Source organism: Paralichthys olivaceus, chromosome 1 (genome assembly GCF_024713975.1).
Source record: "Paralichthys olivaceus isolate ysfri-2021 chromosome 1, ASM2471397v2, whole genome shotgun sequence".
Taxonomy (NCBI): Eukaryota; Metazoa; Chordata; class Actinopteri; order Pleuronectiformes; family Paralichthyidae; genus Paralichthys; species Paralichthys olivaceus.
The window spans coordinates 15035245-15052627 of NC_091093.1; the positions used below are offsets into that span (position 1 = coordinate 15035245).

The 17383-nt window shown below is 41.1% G+C and overlaps 1 protein-coding gene across 2 annotated transcripts in view; it reads right to left on the bottom strand.

The window, feature by feature from the left end:
* Positions 1-8157: 8157 nt before the first annotated feature.
* myom2b (myomesin 2b) overlaps positions 8158-17383 on the bottom strand; it is a 28918-nt gene continuing 19692 nt past the window's right edge. For both annotated transcript variants that reach the window (XM_020098947.2, XM_020098948.2), the window contains 10 exons: positions 16784-16822; positions 15896-16001; positions 15024-15090; positions 14576-14672; positions 13965-14001; positions 12496-12518; positions 11946-12001; positions 11768-11857; positions 9618-9743; positions 8158-8700 (listed from right to left, as the gene is read on the bottom strand). In XM_020098947.2, the coding sequence (XP_019954506.2) occupies positions 8491-8700; positions 9618-9743; positions 11768-11857; positions 11946-12001; positions 12496-12518; positions 13965-14001; positions 14576-14672; positions 15024-15090; positions 15896-16001; positions 16784-16822 (851 nt within the window). In that variant the 3' untranslated portion in view covers positions 8158-8490. The remainder of the gene's footprint in view (positions 8701-9617; positions 9744-11767; positions 11858-11945; positions 12002-12495; positions 12519-13964; positions 14002-14575; positions 14673-15023; positions 15091-15895; positions 16002-16783; positions 16823-17383) is intronic.

Genomic DNA, 17383 nt, shown 5'->3' on the forward strand with positions numbered 1-17383 from the left:
ATAATCATGTTACCGAGGTGGACATGCAAACCCGTTCTCTGTGTGTGTGTGATTATTTCTTTTGTAGCACACAAACACTAAACATTGCATGACTATGCTAACAATGCTCACCGTGCATATTAGCTATGAGTCGCCACTGAAGGTGTGTTGCACTTGGGAATGTCCGCAGCATGGAGACCACTAGACTGAAAGGAGAGCCAAAGAGCGGATGGGACAGATCCATGCAACCCGTCTACACAGCAGCTGGCAGCTATCTCTCAGTCTGAACAGAAAGGCAAACTCATCCACTGCAAATGTGAAACGATACCTCTTTTTAGTCAGGTTTACCTGTTTGAAAAAAACTGCAGTGGTGCTGATTTTAGTGTAAAAAGTGAACAATTGGAGATTGGTGTGTGTGTGTGTGTGTGTGTGTGTGTGTGTGTGTGTGTGTGTGTGTGTGTGTGTGTGTGTGTGGCAGTGGTCTGTCCAAAAAGCAGCTGACTTCATGAAATCCTAAAGAAACCTATTTCTTAATGAGGCCTTTCAGATGACACCAAGGTTGAGCCGTTCCTGGCTCTGGTTTGGACTTCCTCTCTTTTTTCCCCTGGCACATATGCTGTGAGATACACTGTGAGATATATAGTAACACTGTGACAAGGTTCCAGGTTCAGTAAGACTCTGCTGAATCTGCTTCACTGTCGGTCTACTATGCTGCTGTTTTTTAATGTAGTAAAAAAACTGCACATCATGCCTATAAGAAAAGTAGAGTAATAGCACAGCTACACAATTCTACAACCACATATAGGATCAATGATTTAAGACAAGTCCACTTTATTCTGTCTTAATCCTCTCCATACTTGCCTCTTGTACATGTATGGTCATGTAAAATACATGTTGTTTCTTCCGTTTCATGGAGTAGGACAGTTAGATTAACTTAAAGAAAAACGGATTATCCATTTATAATGTATTACCACTTGATAAGCTTGGGATGAGACTGTTCTCTTACAAAAAAGAACCAGATTAGTCATTTGAAGGTTCAGTGTGTAGAATTTTGTGATATCGAGTGTTGAAATTGCGAAATTGCATGTTGCAGCTGAACACCCCTCACCTCACCCTCTTCTTCCAAACATGAAAAAGAAACTGTGGTAGCTTCAGTTGTCATAAAAACTCTGGTCTGGACTAATGTAAAAAACATGGCAGCCTCCGTAGAGAGGGTCCCCTCGATGTAAAAATAATGTATTAAAATATAAAGAGCCTTTTCTGGTATAAAGAAAACTACAATTCATACAATTTAGATGAAATGAACTAGTGAAAACATCATGAGGATTATTCTACATAATATTTCTGCCACTAGATTCCTTTCTGACACACTGGACCTTTAAGAAAAGCCATTTGACCCTCCCAGTAAACAGGCGTGTACCAGTGGCAGGCACATGAAGCTTCATTGACATGGTACCACTGTTTTAAACATGGTACCACTGTTTTAAACATGGTACCACTGTTTTAAACATGGTACCAGTGTTTTAAACATGGTAGTTGAACAGTTGTATTGTTTCAAGTGGGAAATTTGTCTCTGGTGTGTCAGGCCTGTGTTTTGTCCATCCTCTTCGTAACATTGTTTTTATTGCTCTGTATATTAATGTCACCAAACTTCCTCCATTGCTCCTGTCACTAGTGGTCACCTAACAATAAAGCCTAGCTATTGGTCTTAATAAGCTGCTACTACTTAGTCTCAAAAACCTCCTCGTTCATTTTCCTCCTGTAGCATGACAAGCCATATCTCCCACCTACTATAAGTAGTTGCAGATACATTAAAATGAACCAGGTGCAGAGCATTTGAAATGTTTGCACGAAATCAATGTATAACTATAATCTCATTTCAGTAGAGTGTAAAGCTCCACCAAGGCCCCACAGTCCCCTTATGAAACCACATTTAAATTCACTAGATCCGGATTAGACACTCATAAATATCCGTCCCCCAAACAAGCCTGATTATTTTCATCCAGATTCCAGAGTTATTCTCAGAGAAATGAAGGCAAATGTTGAATAACGTAATCTATCTATCTATCTATCTATCATCATAACAAAGTGCAAAGGTAAAGAAATTGAATTAAAGATCCTGGATCTGTCCCCTGATTCCGATCCACACCTAAATTGAATGGGTTCTTTCCTGAACCATACCACATCTTTCACAAAGGAAGTTTTGGCATAAAACAGACGAGTTACTCACATCATGTGCATTTTAAAAACAATGACTTCGGTTGATGGACTTGTTTAAAGGGCTACTGGGCAGTAGAAGGTAAAGTTATCATTCTTGGGCCTTCTTACTTTTATATTGTTCAAATGATGACGATGATGATGGTGATGTCAAAAATGATAAAGCACAATAAGGACAAGAGTATTTGAGCAAGAAAAGAAAGATGTGTAGAAGTAGCTGAGATAAGACTGCAGAAATATTTTAGTGTCTGACACCAAGAAGAGAATGCTCGTCACTCCTTTGGCTTCTCTCTTGGCTTGGCAGTTTTTGAGGCAGTGCGAAAAGGTTGAATTTGAAGTGGCTGATTAGAATATAGCTTTCCTCCTCAGATTCTTCTCCTCTGCCTAAGAAGGTGCCGACACCTGTTTGCTGTGCCGTGACAGTTTCACGCAGAAAGTCAAAAAGAACATGTGATGTGCGGGACAGACAGGTGAAGACAAGTCGTTCTGCTGCCATCACATAATAATCTCAGCGAGACAGCTGGCCCACACATATCAAGAGGGAGAAAAAATGAAAATTGCCAGCAGAATCACAGCTTCCTTTGTCTGTGTGACTGCGACATGTTGACGTGCATCAGGGACTGTGCTGTTTCCAATCAGCTCCAAATTCATCTGCATGCAGTTTGTGAGGGAATAAGACACGTTATTGTGAGACTGCGCATAATAACGCAACCTGCAACACAGATATACACCAGGATAAACATAGTATTTATGTTTTAATGATACTTTGCTAAAGTGTGCTGTCCATCTCTTTGATTTCTCATGTGTCTCTGTGCAGCTGCAACCTCTTGTCTTTTGTCTCTCGTCCTACTAAAGTCACTGTATGGGCTTCTACTTGTTGGTACGTCACCAGTGACACCTCTGGGGTGTTAATTGTGTTTCGCATGTGCAGAAAGAGAGAAAGAAAGAGAGAAATGAGTGAGCGAGTGAGTGAAAAAGAGAAAGAGAGGGGCGGGAGACTTGCAGATTGTCAGTGTCTGGCTGTCTGGGTGGGTGTGCCTGTGAGGCTGCAAAATCATTTAAATTGGGGGAAAGGAATGCAGGAATGCTCGGTGGTGATTCTGATCGGAGCCAAATTTCTCTGTCAGAAAAGTCCCCAACCAGCCGCTGTGCAATTTCACAGTGATTGGAGAAGGAGTGGGGGGAAGAAAAAAAAAGGAGAGAGTGAGGCAGGAGAGACTGAAAAAGAGAGGAAAATAGAGGAAGAGAGAGGGCTAGACATGAATAGAGAGTAGAGGGAGAGGAGTTAGAGGGAGATAGAGGCAGAGAGAAGAAGAGTATGGTAATACTGAGTTCATTTTTGTTGGCAATTCAGTGGCGGGGGGGGGGGGAAGAACACTGCTGTCAGATGAGTTTCCCTTCTTTAAAAAAAAAAATCACCTTTTCAGGAAAAAGCACCTGAAGTTAAAATCACTCGTCAGTCTCATTGTCTCCATTCAGACGACCCTGAAAACAGGTTTAACAAATTGTTATTCATTTTCTTACTTTCAGGGAGGGCAGGGTGACACATGCTCAGACAGATGATGAGTCGAATTCATTTATGTGAACAGTTTGGACGCTTCGGTCGAACTATACCTTCATGTCGAAAATGTTACAAGAATTGGAAAAGCCACACAGGCGGATATGCGGGCGAGAGCTCACGTGTACTTTTTGGGTTTTTCTACAAAACAATGAGTCACTGCTCCTTCCAACATGGCTCTACCAAGAGCAAAGCACATCCTTGTGGTTCTTTTAGTCTGGAAGATGATTTATTACATGGTGGTGACACAAACAATGCGTCTGGATTTAATGTGTGTGAGGGCCCCACTGTATCCCAGCAGAGTGGCATTAGGGCTACTGAGTGGAATGGCAAGTAGGCGCACTGTCCTTGGACCAGAGATCCAGGGTGTAAGTCCCTGTGTTGTCAAGCATTTGTTCCGGTGAAGCCTCCAACACTGAGTCACCAGACACAGGATCCAGGGAGCTGCCGTGGAGCTGAGCTACCTGACGTCCTTGCACAGACAGTATGTGTCCCTGCAAAGCCCTGCTTAATATCAGTGGAGATATACCAAAGGTGAACGTCTTGCCTTCTTGTTAGGATGAGTCATTTTCCACTCAAGGCAGGCAGTGGGCTTTGAACATGATGGGGATAAAACACATATATTTGTGTCAAATTATGTGCCTGAGGAAAATCATCTGAAAGATGGTCGTATTAATATGCACAGTATGAACTAGGATGGCACTCAGTACAACGCATGCCTCCACTAAAGCCCAACAGCCACATCAAATTACATGCACTTAGATATCAGTTCCCTAAATATGTCTGATCATTTCTATCAAGATTCATTAATTGTTTCTATAGAAAATATTTTTTTGAAGTGCCCTATCTCACAATGTTAAAGACAGAGGAAAAACATTCTTGGACCAGCCCCCTGATCTGGATCCTCACCTAAATTTAATTGGTTCTTCTTTCGACCACGCCCCATTCTCCCACAAACCAACAGCAAAAAAAAAACAACCAGCAAATTAAAATGGCACTCAGGGTCTCAGTCTCCTTATGAAGATTTAAATTTAAATTCACTAGATCTGGATTTTGATTTTTAATATCATTCCCCTCAACATGTCTGACTTTTTTCATCGAGATTATTCCTCGGTAAAACTGTGAAAATGTTGAGAAGTGCCCTGTCTTGCAATGTTGAAGAAAGTGAAAGTTCTGTGTTAATTCGTCCAGTAGTTTATGTTTCATCTTGCTTAGTAACAAACAAACCAACCAACCAATGGACAGGGGTGAAAACATTGCATGCTTGATACGACTTAAACTTATAATGTTCCTGAAGAAAATCATCCAAAGACTATCAGTTGTATCAATATGAATCTAATCTGCTCACAAATCATGGAAATATGTTGATAGTCAAACCTCAAAGAGCAACTCACCTGCCTTATCTTTCCAAATCTGTTCTGATTTTAGGTTTAATCAACCCATCTCCCTCACGTTTCGCTTCTCGCTTTCTACTCCTCTCCCCCTCTTTCCCTCCTTCCTCCTCCTTCTCACCCTTCTTCCTCTCTCTTGTCGCTCCCCTCCAGGTTTTCTGCATCTCTGACTTACTCCTGACCGTCCTCGCCTCTCTTTGGTTGCTGTTCTCCTGCATTACAGCAGAATAAAGTCGTGATCATCTTCAAATAACCTGCTTCTTGTTTCTCTCCTCCCTCCTCGCTCCTTTATGAGTTCCTCTCACCCCTCGTTACTCCTTCCGTTGTTCCTCACATTCCTTCTCCTCTCATATTCCCCTGTGTTCGTCTCTCCTCTGTCGTCAATATCACTATCATAATAATTATCGTCATTTACACCCACAATGCACAGCACAATTGCAAATTGCAATTTAAAAAAAGGGTGTGTGTGTGCGGCTTGCAATATGTGTGCGTGTGATTGTTCTGTGTGTGCTCAGTATATTTGAAATGTGGTTGTGTGTCAGTGCACACCCACAAAATGTCTCTGCTCCTAGTTTATCTCATTGTTTAAACAGCACTGCTTTAATTAGGACAGGCCTGTCTATCTGTGTGTGTGTGTGTGTGTGTGTGTGAGAGAGAGAGAGAGGGAGAGAGAGCAAGTGCAAGTGCTACAAGAGCCTAAAAGTGAGTAACACCGTCTCTCTGTGTGTGTGTGTGTGTGTGTGTGTGTGTGTGTGTGTGTGTGTGTGTGTGTGTGTGTGCGTGTGTGTGTTACCATAGTGCCCCCATGTGGAAAAATGTGGAAAAGCATATATTCTCTCGTCTTGTTTCTCTCAACACACTCACAGACACACTCACACACTCCAATGACATGGTGTTATATTTAGAAACACAATTTCATGCTATCAGCACTGGCTAGCTATTTCATTTAGATAGCAGCCGTCTATATGTGTGTGTATGTGTGTATATGTACGTGTGTGTGAGTACACGCTTATGCTTCTGTGTGTGGTCGTGTGTCTGTATGTATGCATCTGTTTGTGTGTCTGCGGGGGCACAGGCTATCGGTGTGTTTCACAGAGACAAGCCCTATACCCAAGTTTGTTGGAATCGAAAGTTTGTCGTCATGGTAACATTTGGATTCTCGGTAATTATGTTGATTAAAAATGTGAAAATTAATTAAAAAGTCAGGAAAATGATCTCACAGCAGATGATCAGCGAAACATCAAAATGATTCAGATCTCTGTGTCTCCTCCTCTCTCTCCCACTCCACCACTCTCCTTCTCATCCACTTCAGAGGTCCTCGAACACCACGCAGCGCTGAATCATCTACATTCATCTCTCGCACCCCCCCCCCCATGTTTATGTCCAGTTAGAATTTGTCTATGTGTCAATAAAGTGGCCGAGTACAATAGCCATGTCACCACTAAAAAAGCCATGACACAAATGCAAAAGCCACAACACAACAGTAAAAACCACAACATAAGTATAATGTGGATTTTGCATTTGTGTTGTGACTTTTACGTTTGTGTTTTGTGTGCTCTTGTGAGACATCTCGGCCACTGTATAAGACACACAACACAACCTAACACAAGCACATAGAGAAACTGTTCCCCTCTCCCTCACTCAACTCATTCCCAACTTGTTAACAAGCATGACAACACTCATCTCAAGCTGCCAGAGCCGACACATCAGCAGCAGAAGTGACACGAAACAAAAGCGACTTCACAGTCTTTCTCTCTTTCTCTCTCTCTCGTCCAGTCTCTCCTTTACTCTGGTTCTCTCATGCTCACGATCCCTCTCTTGTTCGCCATCTCTCTTTCTCCCAGACAGACAGAGTGAACAAACAGGCTCAGCAAATTATAATCTCTTTCTTTTATTAGCGACAGCAAACACAGAAACAATGAAGTTACCCTGCTACCCTCCCTCGCCCCTCTCTGTCTGCTGCTCTCCTCTCATCAGCTTTAATGAACCACAAATCTCATCAGCCATCTTTTCATCAATGCTGCCATCACTACTTCCTGCTCAACTCTTTAAACCTGACTCCTGACCTGGTCTTTTGTTTCTGCTGTCGGCTGCCGACCAGGAGGACTGTACATTATTAATATTTGGCTGTAAGGTAGAATAAAGATTTTCCATATATATATATATTTTAATTTCCTAATCGTCAGAGTCAGAGCAGTGAGGTAGAGACAGTCTTCAGCGGCAGAAGTGTTGGTGTGACAGACCTGCTTCACGACTCTGTGCTTCACTGCCGGCTGATCTTCAGCTTGTTCAGAATCTCTCCATGGTGATGCCAAGGAGATCGCAGCATTATATATTTGCAGCAGTTTATATTTCTGAAGAGGTGGCAGCATAAAGACAGCTTTGTACAGCCTGAGATTTTCCTCCTTGTACCTATGCATAACATGTTCTTTGTGAAAGCAGATGGAAACAGTTTGAGCATTCATCCATCATGTTGGGTGTGGTGTTGTCATACTAAACCTCTATTTTGTATTTTTGTGCATCATCATGCTTAGAGATTTTTGGAAACATGTGAAGGAAGTCCTTCATGAATAAAACATGTGTCCTGACTGTGATACCAAGCCAAACCAATGATCATATGCAGAGCCATGCCTCCCTATAGGCAGCTCCGGCCCACCTCTCTCCACAGGAGCACGACGTGGCTTGGCCCTGTCTTCAAAGTGTGAGTGTGTGTGTGTGTTTGTGTTTGTGTGGTGTGTGTATGGTGGGGAAATTAAGAAATTCTGCCAAGGGTTTCTTGAAGACAGAGTTAAAGATGCAGGAATCAATGAAAAATAAGAATTTCATTATCATTTTCTGCAGGGCACTGATACGGGCACGACAAAGCTATCGTGTGTCCTGTAACTCTGACGTTCACTCAGTATTCTGTGCAGACAGCTTCACAGTGGTGATAAACATATACTATACATAAAGTCTAAGTGAATTTATTAAAAAGTGGATTTTTAAAACATTCAAAACATTTGTACACAAAGCTGTCTGTGAAAACTAGGACTTTATTTGTTCTGTTTGGTTAACATTCACCATGTCAATTTAAAACACATTTCATTCTTTTTCCAGCAATTGTTTTATTCAAATTTCAGTTATTCAAGTTTCATTTCAGTTACTTTTCGGTTAAGTTAAACTCAGACTTACAATACTCATCACATAGTATTGCAGTTATTATTTGACCTGTCGGGGTTTTCTTGACCCTCCGTTTCATTAAATTATTTTAATATTTGTCTGAAGGACAGCACCAGCTTCTATGTGTGGTCTATGTGTGTGAATATGTGAGTATATTTATTCCTCTTATATCACTTTTATGCTTTTCTACTTCCTCCTGGTGGGGGTGGGGCTCTTCGCACCTTTTCCTGGTGCTGGCTTGGGAGGGGTGGGGCTCGGAGTGGCAGGGGCAGTGCTTGGAGCCGGCTGGCTCTTCGGCTGAGGGATCTCAATGGGGAGCTTGGGGGGGATGATTGTTTTAGGGGTCAGAGTTGGTTTCGCCTCAGGGATTTTCTCTCCATGGCGGTACACACTCACCTGGAGAAAGAAAGTAGGACATTGGGTCAACAGCACGGAAACATTTCCCATCCGCACATTTTCTACACTGTATATATTTATGATGGTAAAATAAACTAGACTTAGCACCCTGCCCTGCCTCCGCCAACTGCAGTGAAGTCTCATCACTGTGACCTTTGACCTCCAACCACTGGAATCTAATCAGTTCATCTTTAGATTAAAAAGACAATTGGTCACAATTTGAGGAAATTCCCAAAAGGCAGATTTGAGAAATCACATTCAAGAGGATTTGTGAGGTCACAGTGACCTTGACCTTTGACCTTAAAATTCTAATTAAGTTATTTTTAAATCCAAGTGAATGTTTTTGCCAAATAACATGAATTTTCTCTGGAAATTCCTGATATATCATGTTCACAAGGGCATCAGGACCTTGACCTTTGACCTCCATAATCTAATCAGTTCTTCTTTTAGTCAAAGTGAATGTTAGTTGAAACTTTGAAGAAATTCTCTATCGTCGTTCTTGATTGATCATGTTCACAAAAATGTAACGTATGGATGAAGAAACTTCAAAACATAATGCCTCCGGCCACTGGCTGTCATGCAGGAATAAAAGAGACCTACAAATGTTGTTGTTTGCAGGATGTCTTATTTCATTTGACAACATAATAACATTTCATTTTGAGTCTCAAAGAAGGAATATCACGGATCAGGACCGTGCAGTAGTTTCAATGTTAATACTGTGAAATCGGGTTCTGAGAAAAGTCACAAGGTCAAATATCAGCTCTGTTACAGCTCCTGACAACAACGATCTGTGATCACGAAAATATCTCACTGTCAGGTCGTGATGAAAAGCCCAGATTTGTGCCACAGATGGTCTGAAACATTTCACAGCTTTATGAAAATCCAGTCATTTGCAGTAACACAGCAGTGACACTCACCACTATATCCACAGATTCCCCTCCGTATTTATTCTGGACAATCATGGTGTATCTGCCAGAACCCTCCATGGAAACACCTTTGATCGTCAGACTGGCAAACTTGCCCTGGTCCAGGGAGACCACATACTGAAACAGAAAATCAAAGGTTGAAATAAAAGATGGAAAAAGGCAGCAGAGGGATTTTAGCATGATTTAACATTTACAAAATGCCTGCCACTTCAAGTTTTATTTAAAAATGGATTTGAATTTGATTCAGTGCTGCAGTAGGAGCTTTGATTGGCACCTCACTTTAGCAGAAGTTGAGCACTGCTCACTCTGGGCTTGGTGGACACGAGGACTATTGATTTGTTCCAGTCTGTACTCTGTTCAGAGCCCTGTTAGCTCAATCAGAATCTTGTGGTATTAAATGACAATAAAAACATGTTCCCTCGCTTCTTCTTGAAGCCAAAAAGACAAAACTGTTTGAGATTAAAGTGTCCAGAGTTGGACGACACATGTATCATCATTTTTCAGACACCTGAGAGAAGATAGGGACCTCGTTTTCTGACTGATGAGCCCGGCTCTCATATAACTGCCCACTCATTTGCAAGGTCTGGATATTACTACAGTTAAATGGAGTGGTGCTTGTAGCAGACTAATTACATCTATTAAGAGAAACACCTTTCATTTTGAGAAAAGTACTGCTGGTCTAAATAATGTAGTCCACTTGTGCAACATAAGCAGTTTGATTCTAACAAAAATGTCAAATGATGCTGTTTAAAAAACCACAATATTCCGTCATATAATTTGTTGGAAGTAACAATGGTATTCATAGCACCTCTGCTGTTTACTCTCTCCTCCAGGTCACCTCTATTTAAACCTGTCAAGCTTTACAGTCACACTCATTTCTATTCAGAGTATCAGCGCATTAGTCTCTCAGTCTGTATTTATTCCTGTTTGGTTTTTTTTGTCTGTTAATATCTTCAGTAGCCACTGTGCTCACTCTGCAGGGGAGAGACAGGGGAGAGACACACCTGAGGTTTGGCAAACACATCACTGATGTCAGTTCTTGTTTTAGACAGATTATTAACAGGTGAGGGAATGAATAAAGACTTGAGTGTAAATTCCTCCTGGACCGGGGGTTTCTCAAGCTCAAATCTTCAAAGCTGAGAGGAGCCGCAGGATGCTGATGCTGTTGAAAGAGCCTCCACTGACAGGGGACAGACTGTAGACTTATACTGGTTGGCAAGTAGGTCAATGAGTTATGAGAGGCAGAAGTGATACCGATCCAGGAGCGCGCTGCTGATAACACTGTCCTCAAGAATGGAGATCCTTTCAGAAGTGGGACTCGAACTGGTGCTGAAGTCTCATCCAAAAGCAAGTAGAGTGTGTTTTACTTCATAATGGTCAACTCAGCAGCACAGAGAGGACACGGAGGCCTTTAGCTCTAGCGGGAGTTATAGGGCTGCAGCGGTGCAATCAGGGAAACAGTGTATCATTCAGGGTGTCCCCCAATACGTCCTGAATTCTTCAAAGATCCTTCCTTTCCTTTAGTTTCTATCATTAGTTTGGATGTAATGTTTAAGAGTTTCTTTTTCTTTCAAGAAAAGATATCAAAGCCGTTAGCTTATTGTATCATGGCTGTATATTGAATTTTAACAATAATTGTTCTACTCAATATGATATTTGATTATGTTAATCCGAATTTTATTATTTTATATTATATTCCTGTACCTCAGTAGTATAGATATTGGTCGGGTTGGATATTTTATTATATTCTATTATAGTGATTTATACAAAGTGATATATATTGGAAAAGTATATATATATATTCTAAAACACAGTGAAAGCCATTAGAGGTTACACAGCAGAATCCAGTTCACATGCACTGTGGGTGTGGAAATTCCACAGTGTCTCTTGACAAGTTAATAGGATCATACTATTGCAATTGTGTGTGATTAATAAGGTAATTAATCATGAGCGAGGGAGGCGGAGCTGAGTTTCTGAGGAGGTTAAACAGCTCAAAGACTCAGCAGTAGAGTGTGACAGGTAAAAACCAATGAATGCAGCAAGTTACAGTTTAATTACGTGCATGCTTCAGTGAGCGTTAAAAACAAGATTAGAGAAATACACTGATCCCCGTCATCCCCCACAATAAGAGAGGTATTCACCTGATCATCAGGTTCAACCTCTGCTCCGTTCTTCAACCATGACACCTGCGGCTTGGGGTCCCCACACACTGTGCAGGTTAAACTCAGGGTCTGTGTAGAGAAGAGATACAAAAACTTCATACACAAACCTACACATTTGCAGACAGAGATGAAAACCACGCTCACTGTCACACATTACCTTCTTTTCCATAATGGTGACCACATCAGGCAGTCCTCCCACAACCTTCCCACGATCTGAAACAAAACATTAATATCATCAGTATCACTGATTGATTGTTACTCTGCAATGATGATGGTGTCAGGGCCCTAATAAGATTAATCATCAAATTAGCTTTTGTTTATGGTTCAAAGGATTACACAACTATTGCTGGATGAATTACTATGAAACAGTGAAAGTTAATGTTAATTAATGTACGATAACAAATACTCTTTCAAATATTTCAGAAAAATGACTAAATAAAAAGATTTAAATTTGCTTCATGTGAGCAGTTTGCAGAAAACTTTGTAGCCTACCTGGTATATGAACCTTATCACAATATGCAAAATGGTGATTAAGTGGTCAATTAAGTGGAAGTATGCGCCCTTCAAGTGTCCTTCATGTCGGATATAACACGGCACAGGTGATCTATGTTTTTAAAAACTGCAGGATAATGTGATGGGGATCATTTTTATCAGCACTTCTTTGAAATTAGTATTGGGAAAAATAAAAAAATAAAGCATGCACTCACTCTTTTCAGCATAGGCTTCTGCCCTGAAACACAAAGAAAAGAAAAAATCTTTTTTTTCTTGAGAGCTAAGCATATACATCAGCAAGACCAGTAAAATCTACTGTTCACTATGAAATTAGCCCGTAATGATGACCCTCTATTCCAACAGGAGTTAGGATGATGTGTATGATGATGACAACACACATTATATCGTCTCCATCTCTGGGTCAGTAGCTGTGGTCAGATGGTTTGCCACAAGTTATATCTGGGTTTGGAGCCAAACCACATTATGCTGTCGTTCACTGAGGCACTTTGAGAATCTTCTCATGAGAAAAATGATATTGCTTTGTAATAACTGGGCAAGGCTGTCGGAGCAGCGTGGGAGGAGCAGAGGTCAGCCGCAGGACCAGATGGCTGGGGGGGGGCGAGGCTCTCTGCTCTCCTCTCTGCATGTTGATGCTCAATCAAAAGGGCAACGTGATGTCACCCGCTTCAACGTGTTTGTAAATTCTTGTGCTTTAAATGTCTTTCTTTGAATTCTAATTAGAAAAGGGATTTGGGAGATTTTCACTCAGCGTGCAGGGTTTAGTATTTTGAGTTTCAATGGATTTTTGTTCTAAATGGTTCTAAAAACTATTTAGGGAGTGGGGGTTTCATTTTAGCCCAAGTAGTTGAAGGCCCTTGAAAGATCACTGCTACATAACTGCAGCTCCTTTTTTTAGCATCAATTCGTATCTCAAATGATAATAGCGGGATCTGTTCAGACAGCAACGTTTATGGACTCATGTTCAAATATTTGATTTGTAAATGGAGAAGAGAAATCTTTACTTAAGCTGACCATTCCATCTCGTACAGAAATGTACTTAAAAACCTAATCTAATATCTAAGTGAGTGTTTCAGCAGAACATTGTAAAAGAAGTAGATCAGTGTGCAAACATGTGAGTAGTTGGCATCTACGTGAGACTCTGACCTTGTCACTTCCCACAGGTATTTAGATGGCTTTAGCAACCTTAGATTAACAGCCTACAGATCCTTTATATTGATCATGTCGGTGTCAGTTTTGTGTGTAGAGGCTCAACTCATCTGAAATAATCTGAAGGCTTTACACCGTCCATTCTCTCTTATGGGACCTAGAAATGCTTAAGAAGATGCTATATTATTACATTCAAATTAAATGAAAACTAGTCGGTCAAATTATAAAATGTGTTTATGATTAACTTTGTGCTTTACATTTTTTGAAAGGAGGATGAAGAATATGATTATCAGCTCATAAACAGGAAGTATCATGGCATATCAATACACATTTCATAACCCTAACTCAATTTCTGGACATTTGCCGGAGTTGTCTGAAAAGGCTCATGCTACCAGATGCCAAACTTGCAGTGATCAAGCAGGGTAAGTTGAAATGTGACGAATATTCATCACTCGCAGGGGAAGAATATAAACATCAAGACGAATATAGAGGCAAAGAGCCGAGAGTGTATTCTTACTTGAGTCTCTGGAACTCAGCAAAGGCCTTTTCATATACTGTAAAGACAAAAACACAACTTTATTTCATGATGTTGACAGTATAATTATTTCCTTAGAGTGATTCTCTGGACCCTGGTTTAAAATGTGGCTCTAAACATGTGTTACTCGTTCCTTCGTGCAGCCAAGCTGAGTTTATTGTAAATGTGAATTTACTTCTACTGGAATAGCTTCAGAATTTGAGGAGCGAAGTAATGCAACTGGAAAGCAGTTAGGAGCGTTAGGAGATCACGGTTTGAGTTTCTTTGGAGGTTTTTTTTTTTCAAATCAAACACTACTGGATTCCATTATAACCAAAATGACTTTAAGCTGACCAAAGGTCATTGTGAAGGAGCACATTTTTTAGAAACCAGTTTTTCGAGTGTGCAAGGATGAGTGTCTGAAATCAAGAAATAGATTTTTGTTTGGAGCATCTCTCCCTCCACGCCTCAAACCACAGATTGGATCCAAGCGCTCCATAAAAACAAGCCACTGTGTTGTCTCTAACCTTTTTTTTACGGTGCCGTCGTAAAAACAGTGAGTGACACACAAAAGAACAAAATGAGAAAAGTGAGGGAGATAAAAAGTTACTGACCATCACCGCTGAGGTCCAGTTTGCGTTTATGTGAGGTTTCAGGGTTGGTGATCACGATGGAGTAAATTCCTTTATCTCTTACCTCCGGCTCGATCAGCTGCGATCAAATCAGCACATCACTCGATTAACATGTGATCAACAAACCAATCGACTAATCAGTTGTTTATCTCTACTTCTGTATCCAGCAAGTTACAATTATAAAGCTATGTAACAAAAAGTTTTAAAAAGTGCCTGATGAAATTCATTATGTATAATGGTTTTTAAAATGTATGTTTGCATTCATTACTCCTTCTGACCATTATCTGTTTAAGTCCTCTCAATGTTGCCATAGTTTCACCTCTTCTGAGGACATTTTAAGCAACAGTTACACCACCCGAGGGGCTTGACTGTCAAAAAATCAGCCGTGTATGAATCACCTAACTCAGCGCTGTACAGGAGACAATAATACCTCCATTGTTGCCATAGCAGGGGTTCCTCCAATCACATGCTTGTCACTGCGGGAGAGTTTAGTCTCACTGCGGAGAAGAGAGGAGGAGAGAAGTTAGTGTGCATGGGTGTGTAGTCTTTGACTGGGTGAGGTCATGGAAAATCATGTTTACATGGCTGCCTAGTGTTACACCAATAGGATACCAAATTCTCTCTCCTGCTATCTGTCGCTCCTGCTGTCTTGCACGTGCACACTCACACACTCACACAGAAAAGGCTGCGGTGAGGTTAAAAATCAAATCTCCATAATTTTTTGTTCTTTGAGTAATTTAATAACAGAAAAGCCGCTACCCTGTGTCACTGTTTCTCTCTATTCCCCTTCATTCTTTTTTCTTCTTCCTCTTCTGTCTTTCCATGCTTCTCTCATTCAGTGTCCCCTCCCTCCACACTTTATAACCTCTTGGGCATGACAAAGTGACTTTAAGTGCAGGAAAAAAAACTTGCTGCTTTATAGAAGATGATGGGTGGGGGGGGGGGATTGGGGGGGGGGGGGGGGGGGTGATTCTTGTCACAAAGCAGGGCAATTTTACTGAAATAAGCAGGATAATGAAAAACTTGCCAAAAGCCATCACAAGTTTTATTATGTGTGGCTTATTGTTTTTACAGCTCCCAGCGGTTTAACTTGAGAGAAAAACAAAATCATATGTTTGTAGTCAGCATGTTTAAGAGGAACTTTCGTATTCCTCCTAAAGCCGCCGCCATGACTGCTAACACTGGAGCTCTTGTTATTCTTATTTATTTCCTCTGTGTTCTCACACCAGTGGCTCTCGATGTCATGTTAGTGGTGACAGTAGTGGTGTTATTTGTATTAGTGCTAGAAATTCAACATCTTACCCATTAAGCCAAGTGATGTTCATCTCTGAGGTGTAATACTTCATGTGACACTGAAGCTGAATGCCTGTTGCTGTGCAGTGAATCACCAGCTCTGCTGCACTGGCTCCTGGAGGAGGTGACGAAGGTGACAGAGGTTGTGGGAGACATATTTGGAATTAGATTCCTACTGGATGTAGCAATTCATCAAATAAAAGCAAACATCCTTTTTCAGTCATTTGTAGTCCCGATTTTGAGAATTCACTTTTTTATGTAATCCTGTTTGTATTCACAGTTTTTACTAACTCTTATTTTTGAAAGCTGCTCTATCTTAAAAATGGAGTTACACACTTCACTACGTCTGTGTGGGACTTTACTCGCTGCACATTACAAGTGTAAAATTGTGTCATCCACCTGGTCACATCACCATGGTTTCCCATTATCACAGTAATGAACCCTCCTCTCCTTTGCTGCCACTGCTGTAACAGTGGAGCTGTCAAGTGACTGTCTCTTAAAATAGGAGTAAGATGCTCCTCCACACTGTCACTGTGACAGAGCAGTGGAATTTTAAAGTGATTTCACCACACGATGGTATGATGGCCAAATGCTTCCAGCACGACAACTTCTGCCACATGCTGATAAGTGTGTGTGTCTGTCTGTGAGTAGCAGGGGGGGGGGTTTAAACAGAAGAGTATCAGCCTGGTGATGGATCCTCTGAATCCGTCAGTGCCGGGCTGTGATTGTGTCGTGTTGAATTTAGATCATTTGCACTTGATCCCTTCAGTGGGCAGAGGATGATGATGGTGATGTTAAGTACTGTTTTTAATATGGATATCTGTTAGTTAGATTATTTGCATATGGGTATTCATATCTGTGTGTGTGTGTGTGTGTGTGTGTGTGTGTGATACATACCTGCCAGTTGGCTGATCTTATTTATGGCATCGTCAAAGACTAGAAGAGAGGGAGACAGTGAGGGGGGTCAGGAGAAGAGCCAGGAGAATGAAAGTCCCAATACTGCCCTCTAGTGGCTTCTTTTAAAGCTCAGCATGGTAACTGTGTATATACATTTACATGCAGTACTTTATACAAATCTGGGTGTCTCTTCCTCCATTGGTGCAGATTTAAACTATCACTATTTCCTTTAATTAAACAATTAAATGAATATGTCTATTCTTTGCACCTCACTTTAAAACACTACAGGAAGCTGTATCCGTTCACTAAACTCCCTTCAAGGGCTGATTAAACACCGGCACACTTCTAATACCGTGTGGATTAGAAATACTGAAAAGCAATGTAATGCTCAGTCCTGCCGTCAAAATAAGTACAAGCTTAAAGGATGGCAGTGGAGCAGCTTATGTCGACTCCACACAAACTTTTGCAGGAAAATTAAAAAGGATTTTCTCAGGAATAAATACAGCCAGCAGGTCAACAAGCCTTCACATAGCAAGAACTGTGTTTATGCCGTCGTCAGAGAAACAAGGTTGGGGTTAGAGGGTTAAAAACTCATTAGTT